Here is a 19077-nt window from a genome sequence, read left to right as displayed (position 1 = left end):
CTGGTAGCATCCCCAAGTCTTTCTGTTCTCTGTTTCTATCTTTGATTCTTAAGATGTTTTAGAGCGTGTTTTTGGGATTGCTGTTTTTAAACCATCCTGTAGCAGATGTAGCCAACAGTGATACACATTGGAACTGAAGCAATCCCAAAATGCCTCTGCTACGGCTGGATGTTTCTTCATTACCCTGTTCCATTCTCTCAGAAACTCCAGTTTGCAGAGATGCCTGGGTTTAAGGTAGATTTTGGGGGACACATTTAGTAGCTGTGCTGGGACAACAACTGTAAACATTAATACATAAAGTTATTATATTGTAAGTTGCTCTTAGGCCATCATAATTACTAAACATGTTGCCAGTCAATATTTCTATGTATTCTGCAGCTCCACTGGAAGCTTGATGGATTTAGAAGTGATAAATACATATTGCTGAGCAGGCATAGGAAATACTCAAGAGGCACACATATACCTGTGCTGGAACTATAGCACCCTTTAGGAATCACATGGTTTGCAGTTTTACTGAATGACAAGAACATGAAATTAGGATACAGAGCATAGGATCAAGATACAGAAATAGAGTCTCGCTTATCCAACGTAAACGGGCCGGCAGAACGTTGGATAAGCAAATATGTTGGATAATAAGGAGAGATTAAGGAAAAGCCTATTAAACATCAAATTAGGTTATGCTTTTACAAATTAAGCACCAAAACATCATGTTATACAACAAATTTGACAGAAAAAGTAGTTCAATACACAGTAATGCTATGTAGTAATTTATGAATTTAGCACCAAAATATCACGATGTATTGAAAACATTGACTACAAAAATGCGTTGGATAATCCAGAACGTTGGGTGAGTGAGTGTTGGATAAGTGAGACTCTACTGTATGTTGGTAACAGAAACAACTAATTTTACTTAATTGATTCTTGCATGAGTTTTCAGTGGTCTTTACTCCACTAATCTCAGAATGTAGGGGTTTTCTCTCCCGCTTAAATCAAATAAATAGCATCTGAACTTCAGAACAATCAAAACATCACAGTACGGAAAATTCTAAAACAACCCAACCCAGATTCACACTTCTTCAAAAACAGTAGTAAATTGCAGGGTACAGAAGTCTATAGGTATCCAATGCAAAGTAAACACTAAAGGCTCATTTACACTGAAGACAATAAAATAAACAAAGCTGGCACCTTCAACTGGGTTAGGGTTTTATCCCAATGATACAAATCAATAGTCGAAAAAGCAGCACTAGCTATTTAGTTTGTTTGGGACATTCAAAAGGAAGACCAGTTGGAAATATTCAAGACTATTCATTACTTTCTAATCTTCTGATTATGATTAGATACAAAAAGGTGCATACACTTCCCCCGCACACTTAATGTCAAGACTTTATTCCCCTCCACATATCAGACCCATTCATCTATCCATAGATGTCTAATCAATTTTATTTGGAAAAAAATCAAATTACAGAACATTTGGTGGGAATTTTCTTCCAAAACTTCCAACTGCATTTTTAAACTGAGAGATACAATTGTTTTAAAGTTTCAAATAAAGATAGAAAATTAAATAAACCGCTAGCAATTCATAGTGGTTCATAAACTGGTAATGTGGCTGATTTGAGCCTTTCCTTTACAGAAGGGCAGTAAGAAAACATGTTACTTATAAATGCTAAAATGTTCCTCCTTCGGAACAAGTTGTGTTCCCCCTTTTCCCATCCCACCCATTTCCCTTAAGTTTGTGTTTTAACAAATATGAGCAGTTTAAAATTAAACTGGCAGTTAATTGCAAGTATTGTGCATGATCCTCCCACTTCCAGACAATTCAGTTCCCCATTTGATCCCCGTCTGAGCATTCAAAGCCACCCTTTACAAAAAGAGCAAAAGAACAGTCTAGAAATTAAAATAGAAAGTTTACAAAGAGGGATGGAAAAGATTTTTCAGAGAAAAACAACACATGTTTATTGTATGGAATTCAACTTTGGTAGTAACTGCTAAGCTTTTGTTGAAAATATTAAACTCCCAATATATTGGTCAGAAGGACTTTTCCTGTCCAAGAGGACGGTACTTTCGTTCCTTACAAGGCAGTGTTACAGGCATCAATTCTGCTACAATAAATGCCTAGACAGGAACCTGGTTTTTACAACAGGAAAAAAAAATCCCATAATAATATACAATTCAATGGGACAATTTTAAAAAAAACATACTATAGAAAAGATCCTCATTAACCGAGTATCCTCCAGGTCCACCCACTTTTGTAGCTTTTCACTGTGTTTTTTTTAAAAAAAGAACACATGGTGAGGATTCTTCTGAAAAATCCTGCTTTACACAACCTATCAACCAGGACAGTGGTGACTTTTTGTCTACAGAAAGCAACCGTGTTCAAAAGATCAATGCAGAACAAAACTGTCAAAGCTTTTGTTGAGAGCTGGTGGATTTCTGAAAAGATCAGCTGCAATGCCTCTGAGTCTTTAAAAAATATTGCAAGGTACGCTGAAAAAATTAACATGTATTTAAACGGAACAATAATTTTCTAAAAAAATTAATCACATGAACGGATTTTGAAAAAACTAAAAAGATGTCTGCATATAAACGGATCTTTAAACCAGCTTTCTTAAAAACACAACATTGTGAGTTTAAAAAGAAAAGCACAAAAAGAAACACATGAATACCCTAGGGTTGTAAGATGAAGAAAGAGAAATGAAAGGATCAGAACACCAATCGAGCATGCAGGTTATACTAAGTGGATGAAATGGAATCCCAAGACAGAGTGTTTGTGTGTTTGAACAGTTGTGGAAAGATGCCAAAGAATTTTTCAGAGGATGGGCATACCTGTAAAAAAGAAGGGTGGGAGAGCTAACTGGACATTCCCTCTTGCTCAGAACATTGTGTGTTTGCCTCTAATGAACACAATTATTATCAAAGTTTAGAAAGACTGGATGTAGGCTAGGTTTTTTCCTGATTTTATTAGTTCACCCTTTTAAAATATTCTGAAGTGGCCAAGAGACTCCTCCCTCAGTGGCAAAGTCAATCGACAGCTGGCTGCACTCTGTGGGAAGTCCAAGCTATTTGTCATTTGGTCCTATGAGACAAACAGCCGTTAGGGGACATTTGTTTCTCTTGTTTTGAGTGGGGGCATATGAGAGAAAGAATCAGGCGCTATGCAGAGAAGTTAAAGCCGGTCAGTCGCCAGTCTCATTCTCTTCTGCTGTTTCTCCTGTTGTGGCGTTCTCCGCATTCTTAGAGGCCTAGAGGAACAAAGATAATAATTCTGTTGGAACTCAACCACATCCTGCATATGTCTATAGTCCTCATCAAGAAAATTGTCAGATGCGCTATCTCGCAAGGAAAACCCTTCCCTCACTGGTTTCTTTCTCTGCCTGTCATTCTATTTTCTCCTCTTATCCACTCCTTGTTTAAACTAATACTTCTTAGGGAAGCACCTCTTTCTATACAAAATATCTGAGCACATGGCAAGGCTATGAGTCTTCCATTTTGTTCTTCTACTGTGAGCATGGGGAGAGACAAGATGTCTCTAAAAAGATAGGACCTAACTTTCCAATATAGAAATGTAGTTTTTTCAATGAAGTCTTTTGCATCTCTTAATGCTTCACTCTGCTACTGCATTGCTGAAGCTCATTCACTCTACTGCTTTGCTCAAGCAGCTTCTGATTTGCCAAACTGCTGCTATTGCTGTTGTTGTTATTTACATTTTTAAATGCTTTTTCCATTTTGAAATCACCCAACAAAATGAGACTGCACTGGTGTTGTGAGGCTGCAGTACAACACGTCATAGGACGAGATCCTGCTCTTGTTTAAAGCTCACACTATTAAAAGACTTAAATATAAAGACATTAAACTTCTGTTAATTAGATTTGCTTAACTATATAAATCCTGCCTATGGCTATGAACAAATCATCCACTGTCCAATAGGACATGACAATGTCCATTTCAACCAGCTCTTATCAAGCTCTGAACATTTTCATGCCATTTTAATAAAGGCAGTACTATACTATTTATTTATTTTTATCATTTCTACCCCGCCCTTCTCAGCCGAGGGGACTACCATACTACATACTGAAGTGACAATACACCCTGGGTTAGGAAGATCTAAGTTATTAAATATAATAATTTGTGGGTTTCACTGACTGTGGGCGATCATAGTTAACACACCACACATGACTGATCAAGTTACCTTCTTTTTCTTCTTTTTCTGGGCTTTACGGCTTGCTGAACTCTGTAGGAGTGCCTGGCAAAGTAAGAAAATGGTTAAGAGTAAAGAAAGATACCTAGAATGCAGTTCTTTCTTCCCACAACAAAACCAAAGGGAAAATTACTGGCAGCCATAAAGGAACACAGCCAGCCCTAGAAGTCTTGGCACGGACTGGGATTGACACTTGGCGTCACAGTGCTGAGCTACGCATCCTTTGGAGCCAGCTACTTGATGTTTCTCTGCAGAGAATTACTCGACAGTATCCATGATCAAGACAAAGGGGGTGGGTGGGATGATGCCACGCAAATATTACTATCACTATCACCTGTAAAAGGCCAACACACTTGCTTTGATTTAATTCAAAATCACTTTCTAGGATTGTACAGAGTTTGCTCTTATATGCCTATGTAACTTAGAGCTGAAGAAAATCTTACTCACAACATGTGAAAGGCTAATCGTACTGGAAGAAGTAGCAAATAGATTAAACATCACATCTAACCTGACCATTTGAAATTTGCAAATTTTAAAACACGCACACGCCACATTGTGGGTATGTATTTCCCAGGGACACAAAGTTTTCCACAGTATTTCTCTTGAATTGACCAAGGGAAAACAGTATACTAGCATTAATTCCAGTACCCATTCAGCACTGTATAGATAAAATGTTTGCTGCACTTTTAATACTCTTAGTAACATAGGTTTATAACATTCTATTTCCCTAGGGGCTAATTTTCCACATTTACAATCTTATGGCTTAAAATGTACCTCGGGTTCAAACTATGTTCCTGCTATCTTGGATCAGTCTCTTCAATTTAGGTAACCAAAAAGGCTCTGTTAATACTAGCTAGATTGTTTTTACACTAGTAATAGGAAAAAGCTTTGTTTTTCTTAACACTGATTTTAATGGGCACATTTGAAATCTATGAAGCTATAATAGCATTGCTGCACTGACCTTCAGTTCTGCATCTTGCACCTCGAATTCTGATTTGTAGAGCTCAGGCTCAAAGGGGCCACTGGTTATCCTCATAGGACCATTGGGCATTAAAAGCACTGTGAACTTAAACTGGGCAACAAATTCTCCTGGAAAATAGCAATACGTCAACACATTAAAAAAATTCCCATATTATGACTACTCATGTACATGCATGCAAAAAAGAAAAAAAAATGCACCAGTAAGAATGATTCAGTTCTAACTACTGCAATAGTAGGATTTAAAGAGTTCATTTCAACATTCCAAATAGAAAGGTTCCTTTCTTTCCTTTTTGGCTTACTTCAGCTATCTGAGCATTTCCTTCAGCACAACTGAAAGAAAAAACCTAGTGTCCTTTTGCAAGATTTTGAGAGAGCTTAGATTAGAACAAGGGTGAGAAACCTTAAGACTCAAATTCAGTTTCAAAGAAGTTCTCAATTTTGGCTCTCCAAATGTATCTGAACTCCAACTCTCATCCAAAACACAAGAAATTCAGTAGGCAAGGATGATGGGAACAGAGCCCAAAAAGCTATTTAGAAATTGGACTTCACAGTTACTCAAACTGCATTCTAAAGTCAAATAATACAAAAACATTCCATCCCAATCTTAAATAGCCCCAAATCCTCACCTTCCTTCTCATAGAGGACATTAAAAGGTTGGAGCAGCTCATGTTTGGCACACTCTACTACCCCCATCCTGGCCTTCTTTTCATCCTCAAATGCCCTGAGAGGAAAGGAAAAATAGGTTAAGAACCCAGGTGAAGGCATTTCAGCATCTACACAAGCAGCATAGTTTATTTATTATTTATTTATTTACAACATTTTTACCCTGCCTTTCTCACCCAAGGGGACTCAAGGCGGCTTACAACTGGCAAAATTCAATGCCCCAACAAAATCAATAAAAATCAACAATACATTTAAACGATTAACAATAATGAATAAAAAGCACATTATACAAGCTTAAAAACATAAATACTTAATTCCATTCTAGTTCTATTGTTAATGGATATTTGCACACTTGCATAGAATATAAGCCATGTTTAGTACCAAGCCCTTACATCTATAATATGTAGAGTGTATGGGCCATGTTGAATAACCCCCACAAGCTAAAGGGGGTGAGTGAATATGTCTTCCTGTCTATCACATTTCTCCCTTCCCTACATTACTAAAACTACCAAAAATAAACCACACACACTTCAGTAGTCGTAACTTGATTGGCATGTACAGGTTAGAAAATTCCTACTCTACTGGAATAAAGTATAACATAGTGTATACACTCCTGCTTACTACCTCCAGCACAGGGTTAACATCTTGCATGGATCTTAGGATGCATCTAGACTGTAGAATTAATGCAGTCTAACACCAACAGTGGCTCAATGGATTGTTGTAGTTTTACAGTCTTTAGCCTGGTACAACACAAAAAACTACAACTACAACAATTCTACAGCACTGATCCAAGGCAGATAAAGGGGTATCAAACTGCATTAATTCTACAGTGTAGATCAGGCATGGGCAAACTTGGGACCTCCAGATGTTTTGGACTTCACCTTCCACAATTCCTAGCAGCTTACTGACTGTTAGGAATTGTGGGAGTTGAAGTGCAAAACACTTGGAGGGGCAAAGTTGCCCATGCCTGGCGTAGATGCCTTGTTAAACGGAGAAGAACAATGTAACACCGGAACATTTTATTTCTTTTTACAGTACATATCCAGATACTGTTAAAATGGTTATTAACCATTCAACTACTGAAGATCCCTGGTTTGGAAGTGCAAAAGCTAATACAACAGAAACCAAGTACCTGAGAGTGAATGGCATAGCATCGAAGCGTCTCTCCACCTCACTGAAAAAGGCACGGGAAGTTTTCATTTTCAAACCATACTGCTTGGACGGGTCCCTTTTGTAAATAGTAGTTCTCTGCCCAGCATCCTTGGCCTAAATATAGTTAAGTAATTTCAGACAATTTTACCAGGACAAACGCAAGTAGTATTACAAAATAGAAAAAGTGGATAAAGTGAGTTTTTGGAACACTATTATACATAGATTCTTCCACATAATGAATGGATTTCCTAAGACACAGTGATTTAGTTAGGAAAATGATATTTTATTTTCATTATTGATGAGGTTCAATATTCATATGGTTTCATTATTGATGAAAACAAATGGTTCAGCTCAATCTGTCACGACATCTGTCAGGGGTACTTTGTGCTTTTCCTGCATGGCAGGGGGTTGGACTAGATGGCTCATGCGGTCTCATCTAACTCTAAGATTCTATAAATCTCCGATTCTAATTTTTTAGGATTTGTATTTACAGAGCAATAAGAAAGCACACTTACTTTCCCTTCTCCAGTGCTGATAAGAACATCAATGGCGTAAACTTCATGGACCTCAAACTCTGCTTTTTCATGATCCTTTCTAGATTAAGATAAGTAAAGATAAATGAAGACCACAACGAAGGGGAATTAATGGTTTTGGAACCTACATGAAACAAGCCTTTTCTATCATATACTGGATTCCACTTCATCTTACAACTATTTTCATTGCACAACACAAAGAACACCTGTTGCTTTAAGATTCATCATTTTTTATGCTCTTTTAAACCAGGCCTGCATAACTGCGACTCTCCAGCTGTTTTGGCCTCCAACTCCCAGAATTCCTGGTCATTAGACAATGGGGCTAGGACAGTGGTTCTCCATCTGTGGGTCCCCAGATGTTTTGGCCTTCAACTCCCAGAAATCCTAACAGCTGATAAACTGGCTGGGATTTCTGGAAGTTGTAGGCCAAAACACCTGGGGACCCACAGGTTGAGAACCACTGGACTAGTGCTTCTGGGAGCTGGAGGCCAAAACAGCTGGAGGGCCGTAGGTTGTGCAGGCCTGTTTTAAACTGATGTTACGTTTTTTTTTAAAAAAAATCTATGTTATGTCTTGTATTTGAATCTGTTGTTGTTCCCCACCAAGATCCACAGAGAGAGGCAATAAATAAATAAATACTGATGTTACTGTCATTGCATTGTATAACATCAGAGCCCGTTCTCAATTCTTAAGTCATCCTGGCATCAGTTCCAGACAGAGACACATACCTTTGCTGGTCTGTGGGATTCTGAATGATGGTCTTCTCTCCATCTACCACATGCTGCTTTAGCTGGTGTGATAGCATCCCTGTAGAAGTAAGTGGGCATTAGAAGGGAAGTAGACAAAGTGACTTGCTACTGACATTTGAAGGCACTAGACTTTTTGAAAGCAGAACTATGGCTAGATATGGATGTTGTTCTTTATACAAAGATATTGCTCATTAACACATTATGGCCTCAATTAAAATTGATTAAGGAAATCCATACATTTGCTTTCATTGCCCTTTATATTCTGTTGCCCAAGAGCTGGGATGTGTAGCTAAACTACCAAAATTACATTCTATATGGTGGGCACCCTGTGGGTGTTAATCCACCCACCCGGTTAACCTTTTTTTTTGTCTTTGATTTCCATTTGATTTTGCTATCATACTGTATCATGTTAACTTTTTTCACTCCCCAGTTCATACATTCTCACTCTGCTTCAGTTTCGTTATTTTTTTCTGTTTCCCACCTACTGCTGTACCCCTATTTCTCATCTCCTTTCTTTCCAACTAAACTTCTTAATATTGTTTCCTAGTCCCATTTCCCTACTTGCCTCTACTGTTCGTTGCTAAATTTAACTACGCCATAGGCACTCACTCCTTCTGCAGTTCACATTAAGAACACTTTTCTGCACTCCGCAGCAACACAGAACCACAAAAATAATACAAATGGGACAGCTGTCAATCCTTGCACTCAGATCATATTAATTACTATGACAGGCCTGGTTTTAGACATATCGTTTTCATTCAGGCTGAATCTACACTGCTATATAATCCAATTTCAGAATGCAGATTAACTGCATTAAATTGGGTTATATGGCAGTGTAGATTCAGCCTCTGAAAGAAGTCTTGGGATGTACACTTAAAAACAATATGCAGATCTGCCTCAGGGTCATATCCATAGACATGTTGTGCAGCACAGCTGACGTCTCACAGCAGATTTGAAAAACTGGTGCCAACTTTGTTACATGTCTCTGAATTGAGGGAGGAGAAGCAACATAATGAAGGCATTCTTCCATAACTACACTCAACAGACAACACATTTAATGACTATTATGCAGAACATTTTTTTCTATTTTGCTGGTGCTGTATTCCATTTTCCTTGATGCTCTCTGCCAAAGTCCTGCTCAGTACATGATCAAATATCCATTTCAATTTGTGAGATTTGATTAAGGGGGAAAAAACCCCTCATCTGCCTTCATATCACAAAACATGAAGAGAACAAAAGCTCTCCACCTGAAGGCAGTTATTTGTGGGGAGAAATAAGGCTTGACCAACACAGAAGACAATTCTACTTAGTTTCGCAAACTGACTAGATGATTACGCTACTTGAATGTTTCTAAAAGAGCTATTGTATAAGATTCCCTTGACAGCATAAGCAATCACCTCCTCACTCTTCTACTGACATTTTTTCTACACAGGACAGAAGACAATAAATCTATAAGACATCATTGGGGAATAACAATTTAACTTGAAACTGCAATTCTAGTCCAATCTAGTTATATAGAAAATTTAAACGAACCTTTCAACTGAAAGCAACAAAGAACTCTCTTGGGACACATACATCATTTAAAAAACTCAAATTGTTCTTATACTGACATCATCACCACACAGGATATATGCCAAAATCCATTTGTGCGACTTCTTTTCAATTTAACTCCCTCTTCCACTCCTTGTTTTATTTTACTGAATTGTTTCCTAAAATTAATTTGCTCTTTTAGTATTCAGGTAAAGCCAGTGTCAAAGGAAAAATGTGGAGTTTGTTTCTAAAACATACCAAATTCAAATAAATTGAAAAATTAGTTATAAGTGGCAGCACATTGTTGGCTTGAAATAGAATATTATGTACAGATCAAAACTATCAACATGCATCAAATCACTTCAATACGTGGCTTAACAAATTGCATTTTATAGCAAAAGAATGGCACATCCTTTTTGACTCCTTTAAAATTTGTTCAGATGGATTTGGTATTTTTTGAAAACAAGCTCAACAAAAAGAGGTCGCCATTTGAAGGCATTCACTTTTACAAGCCAATCTATTTTAATTTCTTAAAAAGGGTGTCAAATCATTTTATAAATATTCCCAAAATGTGATCCAAACAGGCAGCCTTCAATTTTTGTGCATCTTCAGATCTTAGACTGGGATAAACTGAAACAATTATTTGCAACAATGTTATAAAAAGTAACTAAAGCATTTAAAGATGACATGATTTTACACAGAAGCATTTTAAGATCTTCATTAATCCAGCTAAAAAAGTTTAATCATCATAGCTTATGAGGACTTTTCTTTTACTCCTGCTCTTTGTCACTTCATGCTTCTATCAGTAGCTCTTACCTTCAATGGGTGTGCAGTTAAATGAATGAGCTATCTTGTTCCAGGCATCGGTCACTTGGGAATTCTGTTGGGAGGGAAGATTAAAATTTAATTTCAATTCAACACTATTTTGCAATCAAGTCTGAAACTAATTCCTTGTTTCCCATTTTATGGCTCCTGCATTGGTCACTACTTTTAGAGAATTGGATGACCACACATTCATTTCCTTCCACCTCATGTGCCTGACTGTGTCTATGGGTGTGTGAATGCATGGGCACACACATAGAAGCTAATAATGAAAATACTGTAATAAAACCTACCTAGCACTCTAAGTGGCTTAATAATAATACAAAGGCTACAATCCAAACACCTTCACACAAATCTCACAGTTTAATATAAAGCAGCTGTAACTAAATTCAGTGTTGTGCAAACAGTTAAATAAGTTGTATGAATGAGACAGAAACGGAATAATTAGTGGGAAAAGAGCTAAAATGTCCAGTTCTCAATCCAGAAACTAACTACAGAGATATTGTATAATATCAGCATAAATTACTGAACAAAGATAGACTGATTAACCAGGAAAAACAAAATTTCAGCCGGTTTCAGAAAACAAAACATATAAACATATTTTCAGCTAAATAGTTGTACCATTTTTGAAAAACACATCAAGAGTATTCAGTCATGTTCAAAGAAACTAATGCAAACATGAGGAACTAAAAAACCACAATCCTTTGATATGCATCAGCTCAAATGTTGTCTAGGCAGCTATAGTCATTTACAGTTTGAGACCACAGAAATACACTACAGAAATTAGCTTCAGCCCTGACTCGGCTGTGGTCAGCTGCTCACAGATCTCCTAGACAACTGACAGCTCCTCCCAGAATAAGCCCATGATTTTTTTTTTTTCATTTGCACACTGTACCTTTCACAGCCTACCACAATCTGATACAGGAAACAAATGTGCAAAGTAACTGCTATTATCACCTGATTTCCAGGTTTGACCAAGCGCAGGGCAGCTTCAGCACAGAGGTGAGCAGCTTTGATGACATCAGCTTTACGACCTGTCACCAGACTTTCCTGAAAGGAAATTAGCTTGCATTTACACATAAGCATTCATGAAAAAGGACCAATTTCTACTCAGCCTCCTCCATGAAAACACTCCAGTTCCACAGAACATTAAGGGCAAACTTTTGATAATATTTTTGTGCCAACGATTTCAACCCATGATTAAATCTTCCTATTAAAGTTAATAAAACCTTTAAAGTATTTATCTACCATCGAATTATGCCATGCACATTTTGCCATATGGGATTTGAAAGACACTCCAACACGCATAAGCAATGTTTAATTTTGCTTTGCAAGCTAAATTGGAAAAAAAACTTTGGAAACACAGTGGACAAATAGCAGACACAGAATGTTTGACGTCACAAAAAACTTTTAAATCTCCTTAGTATTTGCAAGAAATGGAGTGCAATCTAAATGATCTACTTTCTTCCAGAAATAAACGTAGCCATTTGGCAAATGGCAAGTTTATTAGCAACAAGAAACCTCAGCACTGATTATGCTAAAAGCATCAACTACTTTTAAGTTATTTGAAAGAATGAAAATGCAATAACAAAAGGCACTGTTTTATGTGCCCAGAACCATGTTACTTCCATCACAGCAGTTGGAGATATCAGTTGCTCAGGCTTGCCATTACTGTGCTATTCTTCCAAACTATTGAAGGGACTGAGATGCCACTTCCATTACAAATGCATAAGAAATTAAACATCCAAATATTATTTCTGAATGACATTATTTTAGAAACACTTAAAATATTTTGTAGTATCTACTGCTGCACAGCATTATTGGCAAACTGGTCATACCAAAGAATGCTGCTTAAATGAATTGCCTCTACTGAACCCTTTCTGCCTTGAAAGAGGCACGGTCACATGGCTTCTCAAAGTCAATACACATACATTTACCTTTGATGCACCAATGACAAAACTGTGTGCTACATTTGATATGAAGCCATCAACATGGACTCCTAGATCACTGCAAAACGGGGGGAGAAAGAGAGATAAATATTTAATAACGAGGAACCCTTCATTACCACAACACTTCAATATACTGATTACAAACTGCTTGTCTACATCACCCCAACTTGATACATCTATACGGAAAAAGCAAGAGTTCCATTGAAATTATATAAACTACTCCTATTCAGCAAGCAAAACAGAACCTTCTGAAATCAGTTAGTGTGTATATGTACACTCTAGGGAAAAAAACTAATTTAAATTATGCAACAGAGAGCAATCATTAGGTGACACATCATCAGAAAAAGTATTTTCAGATGCTTACATTTTGACCAAATCACCCTCTTTGAGGATGTAATCCTGGTCACTCTTCAAGGGGGAGAAGTGACAGACACAGTTGTTTACTGATATACTTGTGGGAAAAGCAATACCTATACAAAACAAAGGACAGTGAGATCATGTTAAGTGCCACATAAACGTTTTAACCCACTACAGTCAAATATAATATGGTATATTTGTACATGCATAATTTTGAAGGATATAAAATTATAGGAATAAAAAATGACACCCTATGAAGAAATGTTTGTAGTCTGCATCACAAAAGGAATTGTTTGGATTTGGCATGCATTTGTCTAATAGCAGGATAGCTATAATTTTTCCTGCTGACACTGTGCGTGTATGGAACAATTACTTGAGCTGCACCAACCTGTCTTGTAACTTTATGGGCTTCCTCAACATAAAAGGAGTTGGGCTTGGGCCATTCTTAAAGGGCGACACATCAGATGTGACCTGGAACAGCTGATGCAACATCAGCAACTTTTCCAGATGGCACTGTATTACTTTTCAGAACACCATTTTCTGTAGACCCCAATGCTAACTCAATTGCTTTAACATCGCAATCCCATGTGTTTATTCCGATGTCAATATCCCATCTGATCTTGGAAAGTAAGCATGGTCAGGACTGGGTTAGTACTTAGATGAGGGATGGCCAAGGAATACCATGTGTTCTACACTGTATTTCAGGGAAAGGCAATGTAGGTCTGAGTATTCCTTGTCTAAGAAATCCCTATGAAATTCATGGGGCTCCTGATAGGTCAACAGGAAACTCAGAAGGCACACAAAAATGTGTACAGTGGAGGACCTACTGTGTACAGCTGTGGTTCCCTCCTAAAAATGGGAATTTAGGATTATCATCCAAATTACCAAAACAAGTCTTGCTAATCGCTGGAACTCTTTTTCCATGGGGCTCATGTAACTAGAAGCATTTATCTTCACAACAAGCCTTCAATACCATATGTGGCAATGGTGCATTATTAGGAAAACCCTATGCCAAAATATTTCTCAAAGTAACCCTCTTAAAGACAGCTCAAAATGTTATTAAAACTGGTCGGTCAGTATCAATCCCAGCTTCCCAATTTTGTCATTCTGATCCTCTGATTAGTTGCCTGCTTGCTTGATTGTAATCTTCACTATAAATTATTAGTATTGTGGAACACTGTACTGGTGGCCACTGTTCTATGCAATTTAGGATACCCTTTTTTGTCAGGCATGATGCACAACAGGAAGGCAAATTCATCCTATTTTCTGTCTATAGCTAAGTTACGCCTCCCAAGACTGAGAACAGCCATTTTATAAAATCAATGTGTTGGTTTTCACATCAGCATTTAAAATTTTTGAAGTACTTCAAGATGTGTGAGTGCCAAGAAGAAAGAAAATAAAATGCTGAGTGCCTCAATATTACATTAGTATTATTAGAGCAGAACAAAACTAACTTTAACGCCCCCCCATCAATGTGCCACAAGTTCCCACAAATGCAAGTATTCTTTTTGTGTCCCTTGTCTTAATTTTACAAACTTCCATAAAGGTCTAGGCTAGCAACAGAAGAATGCCTGTTCACATGCTGTAACTCTGAGTGGCAACTGATATTTCAGTATTTAAATAAAAACCTAGCACAGGTGTATATGAAATAAGAACTATTTGCAGCAAATCACAGTGTAAGATCTGGTTGGGTTTGTTAGTGGCAGTAAATTTTGCCACATGCCAACAAAAACATTCAAAATATGTGTAATTTAAGAAGAAAAGGATTACTTGTACAACAAAAAACAAAGTTGCAGAGCAATATACTACCTTTCTTCATATCTTTCTCCTTCTTAAAGATTTTGCCGGTCTCTTCCATAATCATCTCATCCCCTCTTTCACATAAGCTGAGAACAGACACTCCAGGCTTAGCTGTTTCTGTGACAGTACGCAGGGTTCCTGCCATTCAAGACAAAATTCCACATTTTGTAACTTAGTACCTTTCATCATTGCATTAAAACTATGCCATTCTATATGCCAAAAACAACATTACTTCAACTACAAAAGAAAGCCAATATGGAGACATTCTGATAGTTCACAGGGTTACTTGATTTTTGCCTTAAAGTAACTATTGTTAGCATAAAGTTAAGTTTGAAGCTCTGTGCTGAGGATCACGACAACTATTCTGCTTCCTTCTTCTGTCTAAAATGAAAATGCATTTCTTTTTCATTAAGCAAAAATAATTTTAAAAGTTAAAATGACCTTGTAGCCTTTTTTCTAGCACATGAAATAATACAGTCCACAAAATTATCTGAATTAGAAAAATAAGCAGTTTTTTTTCCAAAGATGCATTGAGGCTTAATGATAGGAATCTCAAGCTCTACTTCCAGAGAAGCCATATGCCAAACGTACAGTATATTAACAGTAATCCAGGTGATAAAACATTTCAACCAAGTGACTTAATCTGGGATATTTTAAGCCCCCCAAGTATTATGAGGTAGAAAAATGCCTCATACCTGGACAACTGCTTTGGCTGCAGAATAAACAGTGTTCTATAATACCAGAACACCCAAAGTCAGAAAACCCAGATTCATATTAAGCAGAGTGTTTAGATCTCCTTAATTTTTTTCTGGGGGGGGGGGGGGGGGAGCAGCCAGCACAAATTGTTAGGAAATTTATTCCAGTCATTTTTAAGTTGCACCATGGCAGGCAGCTGAAATTTGAGAATACTTCTGCAAATAACATTAGAAAATGCTTATCCTGAAAGTCTACTTTTATGAGGTGTTTGTGACTACCAAAGTAGAATGCTCTCACCTACTTTGTGTAATTGTGTTAAGTTTTTAATATTTGTATTGGAAGTACATTGCTTAGTGGAAGTTTAATTGTCCATTCTACCTTGGCTCACTCTACAGGTTGCAGTCACCTTTGTTTCTTTCAGTCCCTGAGATTTAATCACCCCCCCTCCAAAGGCATATATGGGCTTCTGTAATCTCTCCTAACAGAAAGAACATGAGCCAACCTAAAAAAGAATGTATGGGCTATGTAACTAATCTTGAGAACTTCATAAATAAGTGTGCATACAATGATCAATTTGATAGGCACACTGAGTCCTTTGACAACTGACACAGATCTCTTTAACTCAGCCTTGCATGTGAGCACTGGCCTGGTGGCCATAGGATATCAAGAAATGCGCACTCGTGTGTCTAGAATGTCATATAGGCAAGCAACAAAAGGGTGCTCCAGGAGGAAAACCATCATAGAAATTCAGACCTCAGTGTCTCCTCACCCATCAAGATTTTTTTATTTTATTTTGCAGGCTAGTAACCTCTATGTCCTTACTTCAAAGTCTGCTTTAGTTATAGACCCATTATTAAGTTTTTAATTATTCCTACAACAAAGCTAAAAAGGCCTACTGACACCAGAACATGTTTACTACTATATAGTTTCTGTGAAATATAAGGAAAATGAAACACTGCCTGACAATTCTGATTTATCTAATTAAAATGTCTTCATCATACAAACATATTCTTCCTGAAGTTTTGTCAAGCCTGAGGATTTTCTCTTCAAGTTTTAAAACTCAACCAGAAAAAGATGTCTGAGAGTCTAGAGGTTTAAATTACTCAAACTAAATCCTAAACATAAGGTTGAGAGCATTGGGCTCTCTCAGTTATGAAGCTACACAAGGCAGCACCTTAAATTCAGTAATAATTATTATATTTACTGAAATCCTGCTTTCTGCTCCTAGACAGAACTCAAAGCACCTCTCGCCCCCACTCAATCTATTAGCAGGACTCCATGAAGTTAGCCTATTTTTAAACAGCATTCTTGAGGCAGAGCTACTAGTCATAATTCTTGACAGAATAAAATAAAGTGGGTGGTGGGGGAGAAGAGAGCAAAAGTATAAATCACCATTTTAAAACCAAGCCTAGTAGGGGAAGGTACGCAATCCCCCAATCCGGGCGCACGTGTTTACCCACCCATTGAGAGTGCTTTGGCCTACAAGTGAACTGCGAGCTCTCTCTCTATAAATATCACATAGTGCGTGAGCAAACTCCTGGATGAGCTACAAGAGAGGGATTCCCTTGCTCTAGCTCCCTGTATGCCTGATCATCAACTTCCTAGATTACAGTAGGGATTTTTTTTTTTAAAAGGAGGTGATCTGATCCCAAGCAGAAGTTCTTCTTTCAACAAAAGGAGCCACCTGGGAGGGAGCCAGGACTCCTAGTGAAAGGGAGAGCGCGCCAGCCAGCTCCACATGGCAAGGGCCAGACCATGTGCGCCTGGAGAGAGAACACTCACTCAACTCACTTGCTTCTCCCCAAAAGCAGGGCACCCCTTTCTTTCCCTTATAGAAAGAGAAGCTGAAGAGGAGAGTGAGGGCCCTTCCACACAGCCCTATATCCCAGAATATCAACTCATAAAATCCCACAATATCTGCTTTGAACTGGGTTATATGTATCCATGCTACCACATATTCCAGTTCAAAGCAGAAAATGTGAGATGTTATTCAGCTGTGTGGAAGGGGCCTGGGAAGCCAGTCTCCAGCACAACCCAATGGCTAGGAATATACTGCTAATAAAGTCAATAAAGTCAAGAGTACTAGAATGCCTTTCTGGAAAGACCTCAGAGTAAATCTATTCTACATAAGGTAGAGCTGAGGTGATTCGACAACGCTTTCCCTTTCAAAGTCAGGGGTTGTAGTTTACAAGTCTTGAGGCTTTCTTTTCCAAGCACTGCTGATGCCTCACCAAACTACAACTTCCGCCATCCTATAGTATTGAGCCATGGCAGTTAAAAGAGGCGCTATTTCTACAGTGTAGAGCAGGCATGGGCACACTTGGCCCTCCAGGTGTTTTGGACTTTAGCTCCCATCGCAGGTAGGCTGTTAGGAATTGTGTAAGATGAAGTCCAAAACACCTGGAGGGCTGAAGTTTGCCCATGCCTGGTGTAGAGGCACACTCACAGACCTTGTGAAAACTACAACTCTCTGGATTCCATAGAATTCAGCCGGGGGGGGGGGGCTCAAACTGTACACTTACTCCCCTTACACACACAAAGGCCTTGTCAAAACCACAACTTCTAAGACTTCTTGGCAGATAAAAAGTGGGACCAACTGAAGTAATTCGACAGTGTGGAAGCACCCCCCGACCTACACACAAAGAACTTGCGGAACTACAACTCCCAGGATTCCACAGGAGTCAAACTGCGTTACGTTGCAAGGAGAGGGCTTAAGCAAGGCCTGGGACAACTTGGGCCCTCCTTGGACTTCAACTCCCACAATCTCTAACAGTCTACCGGCTGTTAGGGATTGTGGGAGTTGAAGTCCACAACACCTAGAGGACCCAAGTTGGCCCAGGTCTGGCTTAACACGTGAAGAGCGCGCCATGTGCGGCTGAGTCGTCCAAACCTCCCCTCGCTCCCTCTCTTCAGGCCAAGGACAATTGGGCTTTCGAAGAAGGACCCATCGAGGATTATTATGTGAGAGGGTTAAAAACACACACACACACATATATATCTCCTTTCTTCTTCCTCCCCGTTTCTCCTTCTGCCTCGAGTTGAAAGGAGCCCAACTTGAACCCCTGGCGGGTCGTGGGCCGCTTCGGGTTCCTCTTTGAGGGAGGGAGAGAAAGAGGCTGCTCCCTGCGTTGCCGCCATTCCCTTCGCCCTCCTCCCCCTCCTCGGCCAAACTCCCAGGATCCCAGAGCCTCGGGCCCAGGCCGCGCCCCCCACCGGTAGGCAGGCAAGACACTCACGGTTGGCGATCTCTCCCCCCATCTTGTACTTGTTCACCACCACGTCTTCCGCGATCGTCAGCTCGGACGTCTCCTCCTCGCCCGACATGGTCGGACCCTCCGCCGCCGCCTCCGCCCTCCGAGCCCCTCTCTCCGTGAGTCCACCTCACCGCCGCCGCCTCTGTTTCGTCTCCTCCTCACGGCGCGCGACGACCAGACAGGCGGCCAGCCAGCGCGCGGGCTTTGCGCGCGGCACGCTGGGAAGCCAGCCCGCTCGCCGCCTTCAGCTCACAAGGGACTACGACTCCCGTCAGCCGCCGCGGCGGCGCAAAGCGTGCCGGGAAGGGAAAGGGAAAAAAAAACCCACCTTACAATGCCACGAAAGGGAAGCGTCTCGTGTCAAGCCCCGCGCCTGCCACCTCAAGGCCGCTGGTG

At 39.2% G+C, this 19077-nt stretch overlaps 1 protein-coding gene across 1 annotated transcript; it reads right to left on the bottom strand.

Annotated features, from left to right (window-relative positions):
* Positions 1-1422: 1422 nt before the first annotated feature.
* pa2g4 (proliferation-associated 2G4) lies at positions 1423-18918 on the bottom strand. Its single transcript, XM_003223201.4, has 13 exons — positions 18664-18918; positions 14741-14869; positions 12939-13044; positions 12563-12632; positions 11583-11675; positions 10620-10683; positions 8253-8331; positions 7507-7585; positions 6972-7105; positions 5803-5897; positions 5157-5284; positions 4187-4240; positions 1423-3239 (listed from the first exon to the last, which is right to left on the bottom strand). The coding sequence occupies exons 1-13, from the start codon at positions 18749-18751 to the stop codon at positions 3174-3176; spliced, it is 1185 nt and encodes a 394-aa protein (XP_003223249.1). The 5' UTR covers positions 18752-18918; the 3' UTR covers positions 1423-3173.
* Positions 18919-19077: the final 159 nt, after the last annotated feature.

This window comes from Anolis carolinensis, chromosome 2 (genome assembly GCF_035594765.1).
Source record: "Anolis carolinensis isolate JA03-04 chromosome 2, rAnoCar3.1.pri, whole genome shotgun sequence".
Lineage (NCBI taxonomy): Eukaryota > Metazoa > Chordata > Lepidosauria > Squamata > Dactyloidae > Anolis > Anolis carolinensis.
This window is presented reverse-complemented; position numbering and strand designations above follow the sequence as displayed.